The sequence below is a fragment of the Urtica dioica genome, chromosome 7, assembly GCF_054948205.1.
Source record: "Urtica dioica subsp. dioica isolate 48M chromosome 7, U.dioica_male_clone48M_v1_H2, whole genome shotgun sequence".
Classification (NCBI taxonomy): domain Eukaryota; kingdom Viridiplantae; phylum Streptophyta; class Magnoliopsida; order Rosales; family Urticaceae; genus Urtica; species Urtica dioica.
In genome coordinates, this window is record NC_142762.1 from 46,857,681 (window position 1) to 46,877,619 (window position 19,939).

A 19,939-nucleotide genomic window follows, 5' to 3' on the forward strand; every position below is an offset into this window, starting at 1 on the left:
TAATTACACTCAAGAGTGTAAATAAATTTAAAAGAAAAAATTATAAGAATAGTGTTTTTAAAATGTAACATTTTCTAACAAAGTGATGGTTCATATATAAAAATACTGTTTTCTCAAACAAACTATATATAATTATTTAAGATTATTTTTCTTATAAATGAAACTGCAAACAATGAATAAAATTAAATATATAGTCTAAAATAGTAACTAATTTTTTTTAAAATATATAAACATTAAAAAGACTTGTATACAGCTTAAAAAGTACAATTTTTGCGATAAAATTTTTAAACGCCCTATTCTTGTGGCCCCCTAAAGATTTGAGCATGGTAACGCTTCATATAATGATGAAAAACTGCAAAAATAATAAATATACCAAATTGTAGTACTTGTCCAATTGGTCAGCTAAACTCCCACAACTACGCATCAATAACGTTTTCCGATCAGCTTGAAGGCCCATTTTACTGAAATGGCCTCAGCCCAAATGGATACTGAACCAGAAGTAAGATTCAAATAGATAACAGCCTCTCCACTACAGTATACAACAGTATATATACCACGCTGAAATTTAATTTTCAATGTTTTACAGAACCAATCAGCATGACGTGTATAACCTATATATCCACACCAAAAACATAGAAGAATAAGAGAGACATGAAAGAAGAACTTTACACATTTGGATTTGGATTTGGATATTTACGTACGTAGATATTTTTTTGTATCCTATTATTGTTACCCGTCTTTAAGTTCATCTATTGGCACACACTCATACAGCCCCAAGATTGTTGAAGTAATTCCAGGCTTCCTGTATTCAAACAATAAACACTTTTTAGAAAATGCACACCAATTTTTTTTTTTATCTTAAATTCCACAAGGGAAACGAAACACTGACCTGCAAAATATCAAAAACTTTTTCGGCCATGTATTTTTGTTGTGGAGAAGCATTTTTTTGCTGAAGCTTATCTGGGTGTAAACAAAGCATAGCCCTTTGATACGCTCTTTTCACTGCACTCCCTTCTATTATGTCTACCAGAGGTACAGTTCTCCATCCACTCTCAGCCCAAAGCACCTATTTATTTTATAAATATCATCTCATTAATCATTAATATATATCATGATCATCACATATACATGTATATACATTTGGCAAATAGTAATACTCACGTATTGTAAAGTTGATAGTAGAGAACGTATGTTTCCTTCTTTTCCTCTTGTCCACTTTCGTATCTTGGCATCGATGTCCTGATATGATCAAGTTTCTACAATATTATCTATAAACACTGATGTTTTTTTTTTTTTTTTTTTTTTTTTTGCTAAGTGGAATTTTAAAATAAAGTAAAAGTAGATATCCGTTTGCATCCGAATATAATATATACCGTGAATTCTTGGTTATTGGTTGATTCCAAAAGTTGCCCATTATTCTCATCTTGGGTTATATCTTTCACCTGCCAAATCATTCAGAGATGTTCAGTGTGAATCTTAAGCTATTTAGTATTTATTATAGGTTTACGTAGCAGGAAATTAGATATTTATAAACCTGGAAGTTATCATGGAAAGAATCATCTGTTTCTTCAGCTGTAACCTTATTTGAACCATCTGATACTGAATCTGAATTGTAACAAAGTCAAATTAGTCATCAGTGCATTTTCTTTTTCCATATGCCTCGTGATCTCTGGTCAACGGGATCACAAAGAGAACTAACCAGAACCAGGCGTTGACCGGTCTTGTACTGAAGCGTGTACTTTGGCTGACTGTTTGAGATCTTCATGAATATCGCTCGCCTTTGGATTACAATTGGTCTGAAATTTTTGTTCTTCCACTTTTTCGGGTGTGTTAATACTTTTTTCTTCATTTTCTTTTTCTTCTTCTTCTTCTTCTTCTTCTTCTTCGAAAGAGCGTTTCTCATTCCATTTACAGCTCTTGCTCCGGAAAAACACGCGAGGACCGTCTTGTGCTTTCGGCGAGGGTTCGTGGTTGAATATCTTCACGAAATCTTTGACTTTTCCTTTGACTTTGCTCCTTCCATTGTTGGTGTTATTGCTCTCGGAGAATTGGACACCTTTCACTGTATTACTATTCGCTTCGGAAGACTTTGAGAAACTGTTTTTCCTATCTTGTTTCTTTGTCGTTTTAGTGGAACCAACGGCCGGAGATGGAGAGGCGTTGGCGATTCTGTCCATGCCTGAAAAACGACACGAAACATTATGAATTGCTATTTTTTAACCGGCTTTTGAAATAAAAGATGAATTAGAAAACCAAATGACATATTCCACCAATATCGGTTTTATAATGGTCATTTCAAGAATATTCAATTACAAAAACTTTCACAAATACCTACTTTTTGAATTAATATACTACTAAACCACCCTCTCTCGTTCTAAATGAAATTGCAAATAAAGTGTACAGTAAAGAAAACTGTAAACATTAAAGTAAACAACAGTTCGGTAGTCGGTATTTTACACGATTCTAGTCATATGAAACGTTAGAAATTTCGAAATAATCAACGTTTCGTTAATTTTTTGTAAATAGCCACATAAATCTATTTACGCTATCAAAATAATAAAAACCGTAGAGTAAATTTATAATAAATACGACTATTTACAAAATATTTACAATAGCTTTTGGTTATTTACAAAATGTTGGTTAAAACACAAACACTTATGTGTATGTACTTGGCTTATATCGCTAAATTTTTGAAAAAAATACTAGTAGATATGTGTGGAAAAAGTTTAGAAAATAAGACGAGTTAATTCCTTAAAAACTAACTTACCCTTTTCCATGTCGTCGTAAAAGAGGGAAGGAACAGACTTCACTAATTCAGGCTTGTGAGTTTCTTCTTTGCTTGGCACGAACTCTTTGGCTGTTTTGAATTTGTTCCAAAAAGATAATTACTAAAATGTCGTCACTGATTAAGATATTCAATCCATACATATATATTTTTTTTTGGTACCTGGCTCATCCTTGATACCATCCGGTGCTTGTTGCTCTAGAAAGAGCTCAACAGACTCGTCGAGAGGGGTCGTTTTATTCGACGGTTGAGATTGAGCCACGTGTTTGGATCTGGAAGCCTTCCCTCTGAGTGGAATGTCCAAAGGCACGCCTTTGCTTCTCCACTTGTATATCGAGAAATGGAAGTGACCATTGTTGCTGGTCGCCGAGTTCTTCGTGCTCTTCGACTCCTTCTTCGAATCTCCCTCCGATTTATCGGATTTCGGCGATTCGCCGTCGCCGGTGAACATAGAATTCGGTTGAGACGATTGAATCGGTTCGCTGGCGAATCTGGAAAGAGAAGTGGAGGAGAGAGAGTGCGGTATCGTCGTCGCATTCGAAGAAGAAGATCTGAATTTAGGAACCTCTAAAGAGTTGCTCGTTTTTTCGGGAAGGCTACACATTTTTTTCAAAGCCATAGTTAATTCAACAATCCTCAAACCAGAGCTTGTCAAAACATTTGTGAAATCAGAGTGAGCCCATATATGCCTTTGCCACGTATCACACCAATATCACTATCTACCACGTATCACACATTCACACCAATAACTTATACTCTTTAGACGTGCAAGTTGCACGGTGCAACTTAAATTAACTTTGTTTAGTCTCTAAAAAAAAATTACTTTGGTTAGTTAGAGGATATTGCTCCCCCTAATTTCACTAAGAAATAGGGTTTTTTTTTTCTTCATAACCTATCATCACAAATATATGAGAAATATGATTACTTTTATTAACATATCCTTGAATTAAAAAATAAACATGTATTCTAATTGACAATTACATATTTCAGAACTTGGTCGTTGCATATTTTTTTTATTAAAAAAAAATCTAAATTCGTAATATCAAATTAACTAGAATCTTTAATTTTAATTTTTATGCACAAAAATATTTTAATCTAATAATTTATATAAAAAATTCTTAAGTAATTAATTTAAAAAAAAAAAAAAACTAGCGAGATAGAAGGTGAGTTATGAAACTCATAATCATACTATTCCGCTATTTTTAAGTTCGGAAAAAATTAAATATTATGAACTCTTAATCATATTATATCAAGGTCCCGTGTGGTTATGTTTTTATTCCTGTTTTCTGTTTTCTGATTCTAAATTCTAGAAAACAGTTTTAGAAAAACTGTTTGGTTATAAATTCAGAAAACAGATTTAGAATCATGTTTCTGTTTTCTTTGAAATTTGTTTAGAAAACAGAAAACAATGAAAAGTTGTTTTCTATTTTATCTCTATACAATTGAATGGAAAACATAACCAAACAACATTTAAAATATTCTGAAACGTAATTCTAAATCTGTTTTTTAAATTTAAAAATTAGAATCAGAAAACAGAATTTAAAAACAGAAAACGAGTTTAGAAAACTAAACCAAACGGCCCCCAAGTTTTCTCAAAATTATTGGTGGACTAATTGAACAACTCATAATTTTGATAACTTTAGCTCTTTAACTGGACAATTAACTCATTTAATTGGATGGACAACTAACTCATTTACTCGGATAAAATTTCTCCATAATAGGCTTTGTAATTCATTGAAACATTTTTTTTCATACAGATTTTATCTCTATAAAAAAAAACTATCACGTAGTATCACTTTTACTCCCGAAACAAAAGAAGCCCGGACTTAAAAGAAGAACCTGAATTGAGAAGGAAAAGAAGAGGTCCCAAAAGGCTGATCGGATCTCGGCGGCAAAGGACTGATGAGAGCACTCGACCCCGGCGAGCTCGGAAACGCGTATTCGCGGCTGTGCCTCATCGGCGTGGAATGTACGGACGATCCGCCGCCGAATATGTCGGCGAAGAAGTCGGCGCTCGGAAGCCTCCTCCGGCTCGCCACGTCATCTCCGAAGACCGGCCTGTCATCGTCGTCGTCGTCATCTTCGTCGGAGGCCGCTTCGAGCCCGGGGCGAGCCTGTTCCTGCATCGAGAACCGCCTCGGCGGGCCACCGAAAACGTCGTGAAAGTCAACGCCGGAGTTTCGGAAAGGCTTGGAAGAGCCCGGCGAGTTGACGTCGGTCAACGGGCGTTGGTGAAGGCTGTAGCCCAACATAACGCTCTCTCTTTCTCTCAAGCTCTCCATCGATTCGATGAACAGTGTTTTTTTCTTCCTCACACGCACGTAAGTTTACTGTACCAGCTCGTCATAAAAATGGCGGGAAGTGCCTAACCATGAAAGATTCATAGGCCACAAAAAAGAAACGAAGAATCGAGAGTTTTTTTTTTTTTTTTTTTTTTTTTTTTAATCTTAGATATGAAAGCGAAAAGAGAGAACAAGACAGAGTGAGAGTTAGAGAGTTGTGAGTTGAGAGTTGAGAGGTCTTAAGCCACACAAAAAAGGTATAAGCTTTAGCTGATCTGGCTTTTGTGTTTCCTTTCGGATAAACCACAGGAAAAATCAGAAAACGACAATGTTGAAGGAAAGATCAATATCATGTTGTTGTTGGTCAGTTTTTTTGGGGTTCTTTCTCTATTTTTAATTTTTTTTTTCTTGGCTGAAAATTCTCTTGGTTACCGTTATTCGAAGATTTTCCCTTAATTTATGTGATGTTAATTAAATTTGCGGTTGTATCGGATGGGTACAATCGAGGGATGTCTCTATTGTGGGTCCGTACAATTTCTTATTGGCCAATCACAGTGCTTGATTAAGTTTTTGTAATGGTTCGAACTTGATAAGATAGATTTCATGCAAATTAGACAGTGAGAGATTTGTATAGACTACAGACCCAACAAATTAATAGACGTGGTAGGTCAAGGGAAAAAAAAGAAAGTACCATTTAACCTTAAACGTTAAGCCCTAATATATATTCCATTGTTTAAATAGCTGTAAGAATAACCAAGGGATTTGCAAGAAATTAACGTCGGTGTTAAAACAATCAAAACCAAAAAAATATATTGGAGAAGAGAAGTGGATATGAGTTAACTAAGGGATTCACAAAATCACATAACTGAAAGAATATATTAATTAGTAAAAAATATTAAATTAAATAGCTATAAGTATAACTAAGTTGATTAGTAAAAACAAAGGAGTTTAAAAAAGTGGGCCTTTAATTTCGGACTTTGAATGGAGACTGTTACTAATTGACTAGTAATATAAGTAATTACAAATCAAAGCATTAATATATACTAATAAGTCAACAATGTCAATTCCGTGTATTTGAGTACAAAAAAGAGACCGAATATATATATATATATATATATATATATATATATATATATATATATATTAGAGGATATTATAAAGTATAAACAAGACAAAGATAGGATAATTGATAAGGGCTAAAACGTAATAAACGAAGACAATAATAACAAAATTTTGGCTATTTAAAAAAATGAAAAATTGAATATTTGACTAAAACCTAACTAAGTTTGATGAGGCTTGTGTGACTAAAACCTAAATTTAGTATATATATTTTTAAATTGATTTTTGGCGTAAAAGTCTAAATAGCTATTATACCTTATGCTTTAAATTTATAGTGAATAAAAGAAATTATAGATATTTTTTTTATCATGATAATATAATAATAATAATAATAATATATTACTCCTTAGTGCTTACAAATTAAAAAGGAAATAAATTAAGTTTATCATAGGTTAATAGAACAAAAAAGATTTTTGACTAATTTTATTTTTAAAATAAATTTAATATTAGATTTTGTAAAAGATAAAAATCAACAAATTATAGAATAATAGATCAAATGGATGATAATTTAAAAAATGCATGAATTAAAATAAGAGAGTTAGGCATATGGTCATTTTAAATTCTAGCCTAACTATTTTGAATACATGGACATAAACGGCAAATCGCTTTATTTTATAAACGGAACATCGGGTTAATATATTATAGGGTATGACACTGTTGGGAAATTTAATGCTTGTTGGTGTTTAATGTTGAGCTGTTTCGTTGTTGAACTCTTTAAAACTGTTTGCAGTGCTTAAAAGTTAAAACAAATAATCGATTCGCTTTCGCCTGTCTGATTTTTCAGCTCCGAATCTTTGTACAAGCTAATAAATGCATATTGTGAACATTTAAATCATTTATTAAGTGTGTAATGTCTTTTAGCAATGCATAGTGCCTACTTTACACCCAATTTTAAAACATAGCAACATTGTTACAACTTAGCTTTGGCAGAACTATATTATTAAATGCAAGAATGTTAAATCTTTCTCGTTCAGAATATCCATTCAATCGATCCAGCTTCCTTTTCTACTTTTCGTAAATGGGATCAGACTTTTTCCGGCTGTTCGAAGGACCTCTCATGTAATTCTTCTGAATTTCTAATAGTTTTTAATGTTCATCGTTTTCGATTATCTAATAAATCGAATACTTGGCGGGCCAAATGAACACTTGAACACTAGGCGTTGGAGATAAGGAAATAATGGTTTATTGAAGAGTGATGCTATTTGTCCCGATTCACGAGTGGGAACGATCCACTCGTGAATTGACACGTGGCAGTTAGTGGCCACGTGTCAACTCACGAGTGGATCGTTACCCACTCGTGAATCGGGACAAAAATCATTTCCCTTTATTGAATTATTCCCACAACAATAACAGTGATGTACATGTAATGTGTCAGGGCTCAACAGAGAATTTCCTTCTTGAATTTCCTCTCCCTCAATGATCAAAGACATGTGACATGTCTCAGAGAAAATATGCAGCTAGCTAGAAATCTACCGCTACCACAGAACGTATAGAGAACAAATTACAAAGCAATGAAAAAACATGGTTACTGAAAAAGAAAACTAGAGCCAGTGTCAATCTCTCTATACATAGCAAGCTGATCAAAATATATGATAAGTTAATAACCGCTTCCCATGTGGATCTGTCAGTGACGTAAGAACAGAACAAAAAAAAAAAATTATATGACGAGATTTCAAACAAGAAAACCAAAATTATATGATGAGATTTCAAACAAGAAAACCCCACAAGTACTTGTATACAATAAACATCATAATGCCGAGGAAAAAAGAAAACAAAGAAAGAGGAAACATAGCACAGACTTGATCTACTGCGAGCCAACAGGGAAAGAGTCCAGAGCGTCTCGTTTCCCGTTCACATAAAACTCGACTACGGCCTTCATTCTTTCAAGCTTGTCGGGGTGGTAATTCACGTGCACGATCACCGGTTTCAACTTCTTCAGCCTCGCGTCTTTCCTCACGGTCTTGAACAAGACCTTGCTGTTCATGAACTGATAGAAATCCAGGGTTCTCTTGGAGGCGTGAAGGCCGTCGTAACCCGGGTGAGAAGGGTAAAAGAGCTCTTCGTTGTAAACAGCCTGGTCCCACGCGTTCTCTTTCGAAAGCCGTGCGGTCACGCGATCAAGGAGCTCGATCGAGGGAACGGTGGGCCTTATGTAGAAGAATCCGGAGTTGAAAACCCATATTCTCATCGTGTGGGCATACCGAGCCCAGCCCATCGCAGGCTCGTCGAAGACGTCGTTGTATCCGTAGGCCGTCATGTTGTCGTGACCGTCGGTCATAGACTCCACGTCCGAGTCTCGGTACAGAAAGTCGAACGGGTTCTGCAAGTACACGATATCGACGTCCGACAAGAGAACGCTGTATCCCAATTGCAAGAACTCTCTCAAGATGCGGAATTTCAACCCGGAGACGGCGTGATTGCCTCCGGACTTTCCGATCGATTCGATTGTGTCGTTTCCGCCGTTCGGGTCTCTTTTGAAGACCGGAACGCCGTTGGTCTTGCAGAAGTCTTCGGTTTGGTCGTCGAGAGCTACGACTAGATAGTTGGTTATGCCGAGTCTCTTGATGCTGGTGAACCAGACTTCCAACATGGATTTCACGTTGCTATTCGCGAGTCCGACGATAAGCTCGTTGTGAACAGCGACTTCCTCTAATATCCCTGCCAATCTGGGGTTCACCGACACGTCTGGGAGAACGGTCGGGTTGGTTCTCAATCCCTTGACGGTACCGAAAGGCCCGGCTTTATGAGGCTTACTGAGAACCAAAACCTGCTTCTCTGCATTGTCTTTTTCTTGTTCAGCGAGTTGTATCTTTCTAGTTAGATCCTTGACCTGCTTGGTCAGCTCTGCGTTCTTCTCCGACAGTGATCTGAGATCAAACTTGAGCGAGTTGATCTTCTCCGACGACTCACATGTTGACAATGACGTGCTTGTCTAGCAAATGAAACAGGAATTACTACCATATGCTTGGCCAAAGGCAGGGAATGAAAAATTATACACAAAGATCGACTACATTCAAACTAATCAATATATCTAAAAGCTAGCCTGAATTGTAAAATGCAATTCCACGTTTAGCCAAGTGAAACAAAGATAAGATAAGGATTAAGTTTCTATTACGACAATTCTAGCGAGACGATACAATTTTGCACGATTCTCATATCGTCATTGATGTGCACAAACCATCACATGGGAAATGAGTCACTTCAAGTTCACACGTCTTATCAACAAGGTGTATCGCAGACCACAAAAAGTCAACTTCTAGCATCAATCAAGATCATTCCAAACTATAAAGTCAACGCTTCGACACCGTAACACAGAGTCCAACAGGAAACAGACAACAGTGGGAGGGGCAGAGATCGAATACCTGGAGATCGGTTCGCCCGATTCGACGGCTCTGAATTGGCGAATCGGTGACGAAGAATCCGTGGGGATAGAAAAGAGCGAAGCAACCGCCGAGAACTACTCCGATCACGATCGCGACGGCGATTCTCGATCCACGACTGGCCGGGCCTTTCTCTCGCATCAGCGACATGTCTCTCCGACCTACCAATGCCATGGCTTCACCAAACCCTAATTCTAACAGCGAGTAGTCGAGAGCTGTGTTTGTTTGAATTCAATTGAGCTCTCAAATTGGATTGAATGTGAAGCCCTAAAAATGCCATCAACGAAGTCAGACAAAAAAGATTCGTTAGTCCGATTGGGAGTTCGGTCGTTGCTGATTTGGCAAAAGATGACGACTTTTGGCTTTGATACAGTGTTTCGCGCTCCATGTTTAGTTAATGTGAGTCGTCAATTTCATTGACTTCATTACCCTTTCATTTTCCCACATGTTTTTGCACATCACAACGATGTGAACTTTCCAAGCACCTTCGTATATCTTGTCTTGACACGTAATATGTTCTTGCTTTTTCCGAGTTTTTTTTTTTAAATAATGAACGAGAGTGGGGATTGGGAAAAAAGAAGCAATTGGTTATCGACCTCAAGACAAGTGGATCATGAAAAGTAAAGGGAAAAAAAAAATATCACTTGAAGCCAATCTAGATCTTGATGCCAATGATTTAATACCTTTAATTTTAAAAGCTAAAAATGACAAAATAACAACCATAAAATAATTTGCTTGGTACCTTTGAATTAGAATAAACTAAAACCACTACAACACCACCAAAAGCTTAAAAAAAAAAAAAAAAAAAAAAACAATCTGGCTTCTACCTTAAGGAAGCTATTGCCACAACAGAGGAACAAGTCACTCTAAGAGACAAAATGGCCACGAAGAAGAATAATAATACTAATAACCAACCATGAATAGAACAGCGTGGAGAGATAGAGAGAGTAATTTACAATTCTATATATATTTACACATACGAGGATAAATGTTTCACATTTCACTTGGTTTTCTCGGAAGTAGAAGCGGCGACGAATGAGACGACGACGGTGATGTCGTCGAGCTTTCCTCCGTAGTATCGGAAACCGGCGTCTTGGGCGGCGGTGGAGAAGGGCGTCTGGCGGTTCTTGTCCTGGGCCCGCTGACGGGCCAGAGCCGCGATCTTCTGTGCCGTTGCGTGTGGGCCCAGCCCCGACCTTACGGCGTGGACCACCACACCCGTTATCTCGTTGTTGTACAAGTTGTCGAAAAGCCCGTCCGTCCCCGCCACTATCACGTCCCCCGGAGCCACCGCCACCGTGAATACCTGATCCCACACAAAAACATGAGCTCGAAATTCGACGATTATTATCGGTAGTATAATATGCAATTCCCGATCGGGGAAACGGACCTGGCCGGAGCTGGGCAAATCTCCGTCGCGACCACTTTCGAGTTGGTACGTGAAGTTGAAATCGTGCTGCTGAACCGGCGATCTGAACACCGTGCAACCGTCGCGCACCACCATGAACCCGCTGTCCCCTAGATTTATCGCGTGAATTCCCTGCAATATATATAACATCACGATGACTATAAGAACGGTTGCGTGTCCGGATCTTTGGGAATCACATCAATGTCTTGACATACTTTTATGGATAACATTACTGTGTAATCGAGTTGAGAGATTGAGGTTGGTAATGGAGTTACCTGCTCGTTGTTGAGGGCGATGATGCAAGCTGTGGAAGAGCCCTTGGCTTTGGTGGAGGAGTGAGCTTTCTCGAGGACGCGAGCCGGGTCGACAAGGCCTTTGGGCTCCTCGTGCACGGCGTTGACCGAGTTGGACATGAGCTCCCGGGAATAGAGCCCCGAGTCGATGCCGTGATCGGCCCAGCCTCCGACTCCGTCGGCCACTCCGATCGCCTGCTCATCCACGCAGATGAAGTGCGCGTCCTCGCCACCTGTCTCCTCTTTATCCGGGTGAGGCAAATAGCACGAAGCCGATACCAGTTTCAGAGATTTCACATCTCCCATCTTCCTGTCATTTCATCGTTGGAATGCAAAATTTGAAGAAAAGCTCAGGGAATAAAAGAACAAAATTTTCTATGGTACAATCAAGACGTACCGATCGGCGGAATCGGCGGAGCCGGAGAGTTGTTCGTCTCGAGACGAGCTGTCAAACGAGACCTCCCTTGCAGGGCCGACAGAGGATAGCGAAGAGCCAGAGCCGTGAAACTCTCTCAATCCTGACCCCGAAACCGGGTTGAAGGACGGACTGAACCACCTCTTTCCGACCTCGTATACCAGATACCCAAAGATGGCGCTCTTATTCGGCCGGTCACGGTTGTTGCTCAGACTCATCGCAGCTCTCCGAAGAACGCGAGCGGAGCTGAATCCACCATCGGAAGCGAGTCTCGACGAAGCCGAATTCGCGACGGAACATTCGCCGAACAAAATCCTGGATCCCGAGGCCGCCATAGCCGTTTGATTGCCCTGAAGCTTGATCTGATTCGGGCTCGGAAGGAACGAGTCGGCGTGGTAGGCACAGGCGTTGAACGGAGGGCCGGAGACGGAGGGGACAGAGAAGGTCCGAGAGATAGCTCCGACGACGGAGAGGCTCTTTCTTCCGTCGGATTCCGGCCGGAAAAACGCTTGAAGAAGATCCGAGCGACGATTCGATCTCTGAGCCCCGGTCCTGAGCCTAGAGAAATACGAATATGGCATTTTTTTTTATTCACACGGCCGAGGGAATGGAAACGGAAACCAGAACACGTGAAAGGAAGGTAATCTCATAATATCTCTACTGAGCCCAAGAACTCAGGAGTCTTCGTTTGACTTTCGATTCGACTCCAAATCTGATTGATTCTTCACCTTCTTTCTCTCCAGATTTCTCTCTCGCCAAACTAGGAAAGAGTATTTTTGGCGATCGGCGAGAGAAAAATAAAAGACGGCCGTTTTGGAACAGAAAGGGATTTTTAACGCTCGCTAGGGTTTTCGATGCTTTGACGATAATGGAATTTTGACCGCCGACGTATATATTTAATCAATTAATAATAAATAGAGAGCGGTGATATGACTGTTTAGCCGCTATTAATGGCGGGAATATTTACGAGTCGCGGTGATCTTTATCCCTCCAACTGAGGGTAGTTTCGTCATTGGGTGCACGTCCATATCGTCGTGTGTGCACCTTTTAATTATTAAAATCTTGTTAATTTATTATTGTGTTTTTTCTATATATGTAGTTTTCCTTTTTTTTTTAAGGGTAGTAGACTTTTGGACTTGCCTTTCATAAACATGCCACAAATACAATTGACATTGTTTTATTTTTAATGGTGGATAAGTAATGACGATTGGTATCCAGAAATTAAATATGTGCTGCATCTTTATTGTCTTCAAAATAGTGAGAGTGATTCTATAAGTAAGTTTCAGAAACTACTTAAAATAATTACGATGACGATTCTAAAAGGTCTGACTTTATTTTTATAGCCACAAAAAGTTTTGTTCATAGAGAACAGAAAAAGACGTTGATGATTAAAGTTTGAATTGGACTCATTAACTTTATTTAAGAATTCGCTCGATTGATTTATATAAATAATTATTACAAATTAGAAAATAAATTAAAAGGGTGATTATATTACAGAGAGTGATTGAATTCACTAGCATGACGTTATATGCTAAAATGAGTTCGTTCGTGTCTTCAAAATGGTGATGATTTGAAAAAGAGTTATATGAATGTTTCAAAATACTAATAAAGTGATTGAATATATGTTTTTAGTGGAACTTTGTTTTTTTCTCAAACCTACAGCTTCTAAATTGGTGTGGATGAAAGTGCTCGTTACTATCAGTCGATTATAATGCCATACGATCTGATGGCACTATCGCGGTAAACACGTCTTCACATATGCTTGGGACTCAGACAATGGAAGCAAAGCTTCTTAGAATTTAATAGGGCGTCTGACTGATTTTTTTTTATTTTACTATTTCCATTGTTACATTCACACAATATGAATAAGGTTAAATAGTTACATTTACAATTTGACATTGTTAAATAGTCAACATTTCATAAATTTTAAGTAAAAAACTACTTTTATATATTTACAAACGTAAATAGTGACTTTTATTTATCAGGTCACGTTATTTTTATGACTATTTATTTAAGATTTACAAAACGTTAAATATATAGTAATTCTAAACGTTTCAGTTGGCTATTTACTTAATTTTTTAATATAAATATAGTGTATAATTTAATTATATTGAACATTTAACCACAAATTACAAATAAATCTTTTAAATTTTAAAAATGAAAGGCGTTTCACCATTTATGAAAACTAAATTTACGCTCTCACATTATAAGCAACCTCATACAAATGATTATGAGATGGAAACCAGTATTACCTATCTAGTCCGATAATTGAAATATAGTCCAAGATAATGAGACATTCGAGGGCATGTAGGAATAAAAACTAAAAATGAACAAAAAATGGACTCTTACACTATAAAATCCATGATACTTCACGATATCAAACTTTTTAACGTAATATTTAAACACAATTTTGGCTCCCTTCACTAATGTGTCCAAATTAGATGCTCTCTCCGATGTTTTATTTATTTGTTTTAATGCTGGTCATTCAATACAAATTATACACGAACCATGCAGCTTCACAAATTGTTGTTCTTTCCCTAGTAATAACTTCATTAGTATGCTCGAACACCAACAACAACAAAACTCTTTTCAATTTTTTTAATCTAATAGAATATTAATCCTTCCAACCATTAAAAATGTCAACATGCCTGGTTGTTGTGTCTATCTTTAGTCACCGTGTTTTAGTTTGCTTCAAGTTCATGTTTTAAATGTTTCAATGGATACTTTGTTTTCTATAATCTGTGCCATTGTTTTATTGGTGGATAAGTAATGACGACACCAATCTTTAATATTTTATGTATCATTTACACTTTTTTTTTTCAAGTTTTAATTAAAAATTTAGAAAAGTAAACTTAAAATTTTAAATTAGACAAGAATACTCACAACTACAAACTTAAAATTCGATATTCTCTCGTCCTCCACAATTTTATTTTAAAAAATACATCTCTCCATGAAAAATGAATCACAAAGAAATATTTTTCTTTAAGAAAGCCTTTTTTTTTCCTAGTAATCAATGAATAAGTTTATTTGCTATAAACATCAAAGAAGTTGTTTTAGCGATTTTATTTTTACATATTTCTTACATGTTTTCGGTTTCATTTCACGGAGTTTATTTATCTATTTTCGTAATTATTTTTCTCTATATATCTGAATTTTTTGTGCATATTTATCCATTTTTTCCCTCACATTTCATAAATTTTAATATTTTTGAATAATGGATTCGACATTTTTTATGGGATTCGGTACAAGTTTAGATGGTCTCATAAAATTCTAAATATTTTTTTAGAATTTTTTAGATCATAAAATTCGATAGGTTTCACTAACATTGGTTGAAAAAATATAAAGAGTAAATGAAACCGGCAGGACTACCTCGTCCTCCATAGGCCCTAGCCCACGATGAAGTCTCGTCATGATCAAAGCCTGTTTTCACCCCAACGAGGCCGCGGAAGCAAAAAACTGAATTTGGTATGGTTGTGAATAGCTTCAAACGTTGGTCGGCGATTATTTGGCGGTGAATCAACACAAGAGTACTAGCGTGTGTTTTTTTTTTTTTTTATTGATTTGGGGTTAAAAAATAAAGAGAAATTTCGGAGTTTTGTGATAACGGAATTAGAAAACATTAGTCGGTACAAAAATAAGTGATGAGCTGTCATCATTTCATTGGAGTGACAATGGAGAGGGACACGGAATGGCGACAGATGATCACATCAAATTCAAAATCTAATTTTTGCGAGGGGGGAAACTTGTCCGTTTTTTAAATGTTTGAGATCATAAACGCAAAAAGAGTGTTTGTTTGCGATCGTAAACGCAAAAAGATTGTCGCGCGACACTTGAAGAGTTGTACAAATTTTTGCCCTCTTATTTTTATTTATTATAGCAAAAGAATCCAACCATTTGTTAGAAATTATTGAATAAATAATTACGGTAATATAAGACAGTTTGCAAAATTTTGAAATTTGAAAATATATCGACAAAAATAATAAAAAGAAAACAAAAGTAGACGAAGAAAATAAAAATTGTGTAAGGAAGAAACTTGAAATATACAAAGCATTAAATGGATACAGACGTCAGGCTCTGTAGAAGATATCTTTAAAGTAATATTGTTTTCCCACCGGATTTTGAAAATGACGAGCTTTTCAAATTTAAAAATGTCTGCCAGAAGCTATCACTAAGGCCTTGTTTGGTAGAAGAGAAAGGGAAGGAGATGATTGATTTTTTTAGCTTATGTGACATGCGCTCTTGTTGGTTGGTTTTTTTTTTTTTTTTTTTTTTTTTTTGAAGTAACAGACTTAACTATTAATAAGGCATATCAATCAAAATGTCACCATACAGCCATGAAGGAGCTTCCTTTTCCGAGATTACATCAGTAATAAATTGTAAAGAATATCTAGCAAGCTTGTGTGCTACCCTATTACATTCACGGCTAATATAAGAGAATTGAAGCTTGTCGAAGCTTTCCCCAAGGCACTTAATTTCTTCGAGAAGTAGACCCAAGTTCCGTCACTGTTGCTCAGCTCGTTGGAGTTGGTTTATGATGCTCTGGCAGTCGGATTGAATAACGACGTTCCGGATATGGAGAGACGCTGCGACCTTCAGACCTTGCAAAATTGTAATCCTTCCAATTTGAGAAGGAAAGAAAAGTAGAGAAGAAAAATGATATTTTTTTTTTTACAAATATACCCTTGAAACAATGCATTCATATATCATTTTTTTTTTCCTTTTTATCAAACATAATTAAGAAATTATTTAATCCTTTTTTTTCCATTTTTTTCCCTTGTAAAAGAATTCATCTATTTTCTCTTAATTCTTCCTACCAAACAAGGCCTAAGACTACAAAGAAAATAACAATTCCTGAGGAGGAGAGGAAATATAAAAATGTCTTGGTTTCGTCTCATTTTACAGAAGAGGTATGGAACAGTTTAACAACGGAGTATTGAAGCTCGGTTACGACTTTTAAAAACGCTCAACACTTGTAGTGCATGGTAAAAGCACATTACAAACGCTCAAAATAAATATTAAATTTAATGAACATATTAAATTAATTAAAAAAGGAAAATAAATAAAAATTGGAAGAAAAGATGTATCTATTATAAATGCCTACAAAATCCATCAACTAAATAAATGTATCTTCAATTAAAAAAAATGAATTTTTCGTTTCTCTACCAAATGTTTAAAAAAAAAAAAAAATCATGATCGATGCTACAATTGTAATAATGATTACCCTCAGATTAATCATTACCCTCAGATCTCATATATAAATCATCTCAACCATAAACTTTGCAATGCATAACTGTAAAGTTTTGAGCTTTTAGTAGAAATGATTTACTCTTGCTTTAATAATACAAAAACCAATTATTCAGCCAATGATTTTATAGAAACTTAACAGTTAAAACACCATAGCGCACGGATTATGTTATACGATTTTTGTAATATAGGATATGTCTTCTCAAGTTGTTACAAATCCATCTTCAAGTTGAAACTTGAAATGGATAATCTTACCTACTCAGAAGTCAGAACACGGCGAGTTTATTAGGAGAGTAAACAGTTATCTTGTGATAATGCTTCAAGTAGTTGAGATCTTCCTAAACAGTATTTGAGCACCGAATTTGGGTTGTATGGTTATGAACAACACAGGAACGTGAACATATGTGGGCGACAAGGTTAGATGATATCGCTGGAGCACCATAGCCAAGACTGTTTTGGCCTCAGCCAAGGCCAGATTTTGGCCCACGCAGATCCTGGGACCGATCCCAAACGGGAAGAACGAGGCCAAGGGATTTCGCCGTGGCTCCGAGAATCTCATTGGATCGAACTGACTAACGTCTTGTCCCCAAATCTCGGGGTCGTGATGCACCGCAGTCAAAGCCACGTAGAGCTGAGTGTTGGCCGGAACGTCGAGATTCCCGAGTTTCACTCTCTCCCTCGTTTGCCTCATCATCATCGCTGCCGGAGAGTAGAGTCGGAGAGTTTCGTTGACTATCAGTGTAACCTTGTAAGATAATACGGTAACAAAATTTAGTTCATAGTTTGCTCTATAGTGCATCCTAAATATATGTATGTTTTTTTTTGGTGTTTTGACGAGTTTGTACAAAATATAATTACATAAAAGTTTATAAAATTTTACGAAAAAATAAAAAAGGGTAAAAAAACCAAATATAAATTTGAAAAGAGTAGTGCTTACGATTTTGAGGTGGTTTAAATTATCGGGCCGTGGAGGCGAGTCTGAGCCGAGAACACGGAAAACCTCTTCGCGGGCTTTTGTTTGCCAATCTTGGTGTTGGGCCAAAAGCAGAAGAGCCCAAGTCAAGAGATTAGCGGTTGTTTCCTTGCCGGCGAAGTAAAAAGTCTTGCATTCGTCTATCACTTCGTCTATGCTTAGTCTCTCTTGTTTCCCTTCTTGGTTTTTGTGGGACGACAATAACAGGCTAATCAAGTTCCTCGAATTCGCATTGACTTTGTCGTTTCTCACGATCAGCCTCCGAATCGACTCACGTGTTTCCTTCTCTAGCCTCCACCTCTCTCTGTTGTCCTTCGTCGGCAAAAACCTGTGAGCTTATTTATATGAAGGTTTATTAAGTAGCAAACGAGAACTAACAAGTTCTATAAGGTCACGTGTTACTTCTCTCATTATCAATTGACTTTAGAGTTTGTGACCTGAAACCGGGGATATAAACGCTTCTGATTCCCTTGGAAAAAAGATGCATTTGGCGTTCTTGTAAGTCGAAGATGCGTTTGCCTTCCTCGAAGCTACTTCCAAAGGCGGTTCGAGAAATAATGTCTGCAGAGATTTCGTGGAGTTCTTTGTGAACGTCGAGCTCGAATTCATCTCTGCCTTCTCTTATGATCTCCCACTTCTCAATCCTCTTCTCAGTGCTAGCAACCATATCTCCTACCCAACTCTTCACGTACATTTCACAATAGTGTCAATATATTGATTATGTTCCAAATACTAAAACTATTTGAGAAAAATAGTAAATTCAAATAATAGACTTTACTACATTCCTTAAAAGGACACAATATTATTATTATTATTATTATTATTATTATTATTATTATTATTATTATTATTATTATTATTATTAAAATCTGCAGATTTCATTTTCATCCCTAAAATCGAGTGACATAATAAATAATGAGTTCCGAAATATTATACAAATAATGGAGAGGTATATGTTGTATTTAGAACTCTTGTGTTAATATCATAGTCTATTTTTATTTTAATTGAGAAAATAGTCCTACTAAGACCGTGTATGCGTGGAGCTAAATATAAGTTTTTTTTTTTTTTTTTTTTGAGCAAAGCTTAATATAAGTTACTCTATACTTTTAACAATTAATTAATTCATCAATAATTTTAATCGAGAATATTCATTACAGATTGGAAAAAACACTACGATAAACAAAAAAAATCTAGTCTTATTATTCATGTAATTACTTTACACTAGGCAATTTCCACTTTTCTTGGTTATGTTCATACCTTGACTCGGTCCAAAGTAAAGGCCTGATTAGCGATCCTTCTGTGCAAAGCCCAATCTTGACCTTCGAGCCCAACAAGGCCTTGTCCGAAAAGCTGCTTACTCGAAGGGTTAAACGGTATTTTCCCAAAGTTGCCGCCAGTGTTCATCAGGACTTCCTTTACCATATCCGGATCCGCGATTGCCAACCTCGGCTTCGTCCCAAACCAGTACACGAAGTTCTTCCCGTACTCGCGCGACCACCTGTGGTAAAATGGACACGCGCTCCGCAAAACGTCGTTCTCCACCAGCGTTGACTTCGGCTTCACCTCTCCGTACAGCCGTCGGATCTCCGCCGAGTTTCCGAAGAACAGACGGTACGGAGGGCCTCTCACGCCCTGCGCTCGAAAGTGGCTCTGGATCTTCAGTGGGACCCACACAATCGAGTGACCGAGCCTCAGTAGCCCTAAACTCAGGACCACCATGACGAGGCACAACGTAAGGAATAGCAAATCCATCGTACCTGATTATGAGTGACTTCTGAGAAAATAAACCGAAGAAGAGACTGATGAGTGTTTTAAGGGCTCAGATCTGTTCTTCAGAGTGAACTCAGTATTGCTTGCTTCGCTAAGTGCTGACGTATTTGACCTCGGTGCGAAGTTGTTGAGAAAGTTTTGAGTAATTTTTTTTTTGAAAACGAAAACCGTATTATTGATGATTTTAACGAAAATTGAATACAGAATTCAAGCGGGGATAAACTCCTACAAATAGTTGAAACTCTTTAGAGAAAGAGCACGAAGTAATCA

General features: G+C 36.9%; 4 protein-coding genes across 6 annotated transcripts; all 4 read right to left on the reverse strand.

The window, feature by feature from the left end:
- Positions 1-339: 339 nt before the first annotated feature.
- JAC1 (J-domain protein required for chloroplast accumulation response 1) lies at positions 340-5,240 on the reverse strand. Of its 2 annotated transcripts, XR_016300259.1 has the most exons (10): positions 4,625-5,240; positions 2,948-3,381; positions 2,768-2,857; positions 1,700-2,179; positions 1,535-1,605; positions 1,374-1,442; positions 1,162-1,239; positions 890-1,066; positions 702-802; positions 340-611 (listed from the first exon to the last, which is right to left on the reverse strand). XR_016300259.1 is itself a non-coding variant. In XM_089620724.1 (9 exons), the coding sequence occupies exons 1-9, from the start codon at positions 5,065-5,067 to the stop codon at positions 764-766; spliced, it is 1,881 nt and encodes a 626-aa protein (XP_089476850.1). In that variant the 5' UTR covers positions 5,068-5,239; the 3' UTR covers positions 340-763. The 2 variants fall into 2 exon arrangements, 1 of the variants encoding a protein (XP_089476850.1); XM_089620724.1 differs by having other exon boundaries at positions 340-802; positions 4,625-5,239.
- A 2,616-nt stretch (positions 5,241-7,856) lies between these two features.
- Positions 7,857-9,921, reverse strand: LOC149392281 (arabinosyltransferase RRA2-like). Its single transcript, XM_089619416.1, has 2 exons — positions 9,549-9,921; positions 7,857-9,118 (listed from the first exon to the last, which is right to left on the reverse strand). Exons 1-2 carry the CDS (start codon positions 9,738-9,740, stop codon positions 7,991-7,993), a joined length of 1,320 nt encoding a protein of 439 aa, XP_089475542.1. The 5' UTR covers positions 9,741-9,921; the 3' UTR covers positions 7,857-7,990.
- A 532-nt stretch (positions 9,922-10,453) lies between these two features.
- LOC149392282 (putative protein phosphatase 2C 55) lies at positions 10,454-12,574 on the reverse strand. Its single transcript, XM_089619415.1, has 4 exons — positions 11,665-12,574; positions 11,250-11,577; positions 10,957-11,106; positions 10,454-10,872 (listed from the first exon to the last, which is right to left on the reverse strand). The coding sequence occupies exons 1-4, from the start codon at positions 12,261-12,263 to the stop codon at positions 10,567-10,569; spliced, it is 1,383 nt and encodes a 460-aa protein (XP_089475541.1). The 5' UTR covers positions 12,264-12,574; the 3' UTR covers positions 10,454-10,566.
- A 3,433-nt stretch (positions 12,575-16,007) lies between these two features.
- Positions 16,008-19,793, reverse strand: LOC149392283 (cytochrome P450 734A1-like). 2 transcript variants are annotated; one of them, XR_016300128.1, is made up of 5 exons: positions 19,157-19,793; positions 18,337-18,581; positions 17,864-18,227; positions 17,182-17,671; positions 16,008-16,297 (listed from the first exon to the last, which is right to left on the reverse strand). XR_016300128.1 is itself a non-coding variant. In XM_089619413.1 (4 exons), the coding sequence occupies exons 1-4, from the start codon at positions 19,649-19,651 to the stop codon at positions 17,246-17,248; spliced, it is 1,530 nt and encodes a 509-aa protein (XP_089475539.1). In that variant the 5' UTR covers positions 19,652-19,793; the 3' UTR covers positions 17,035-17,245. The 2 variants fall into 2 exon arrangements, 1 of the variants encoding a protein (XP_089475539.1); XM_089619413.1 differs by lacking the exon at positions 16,008-16,297 and having other exon boundaries at positions 17,035-17,671.
- Positions 19,794-19,939: the final 146 nt, after the last annotated feature.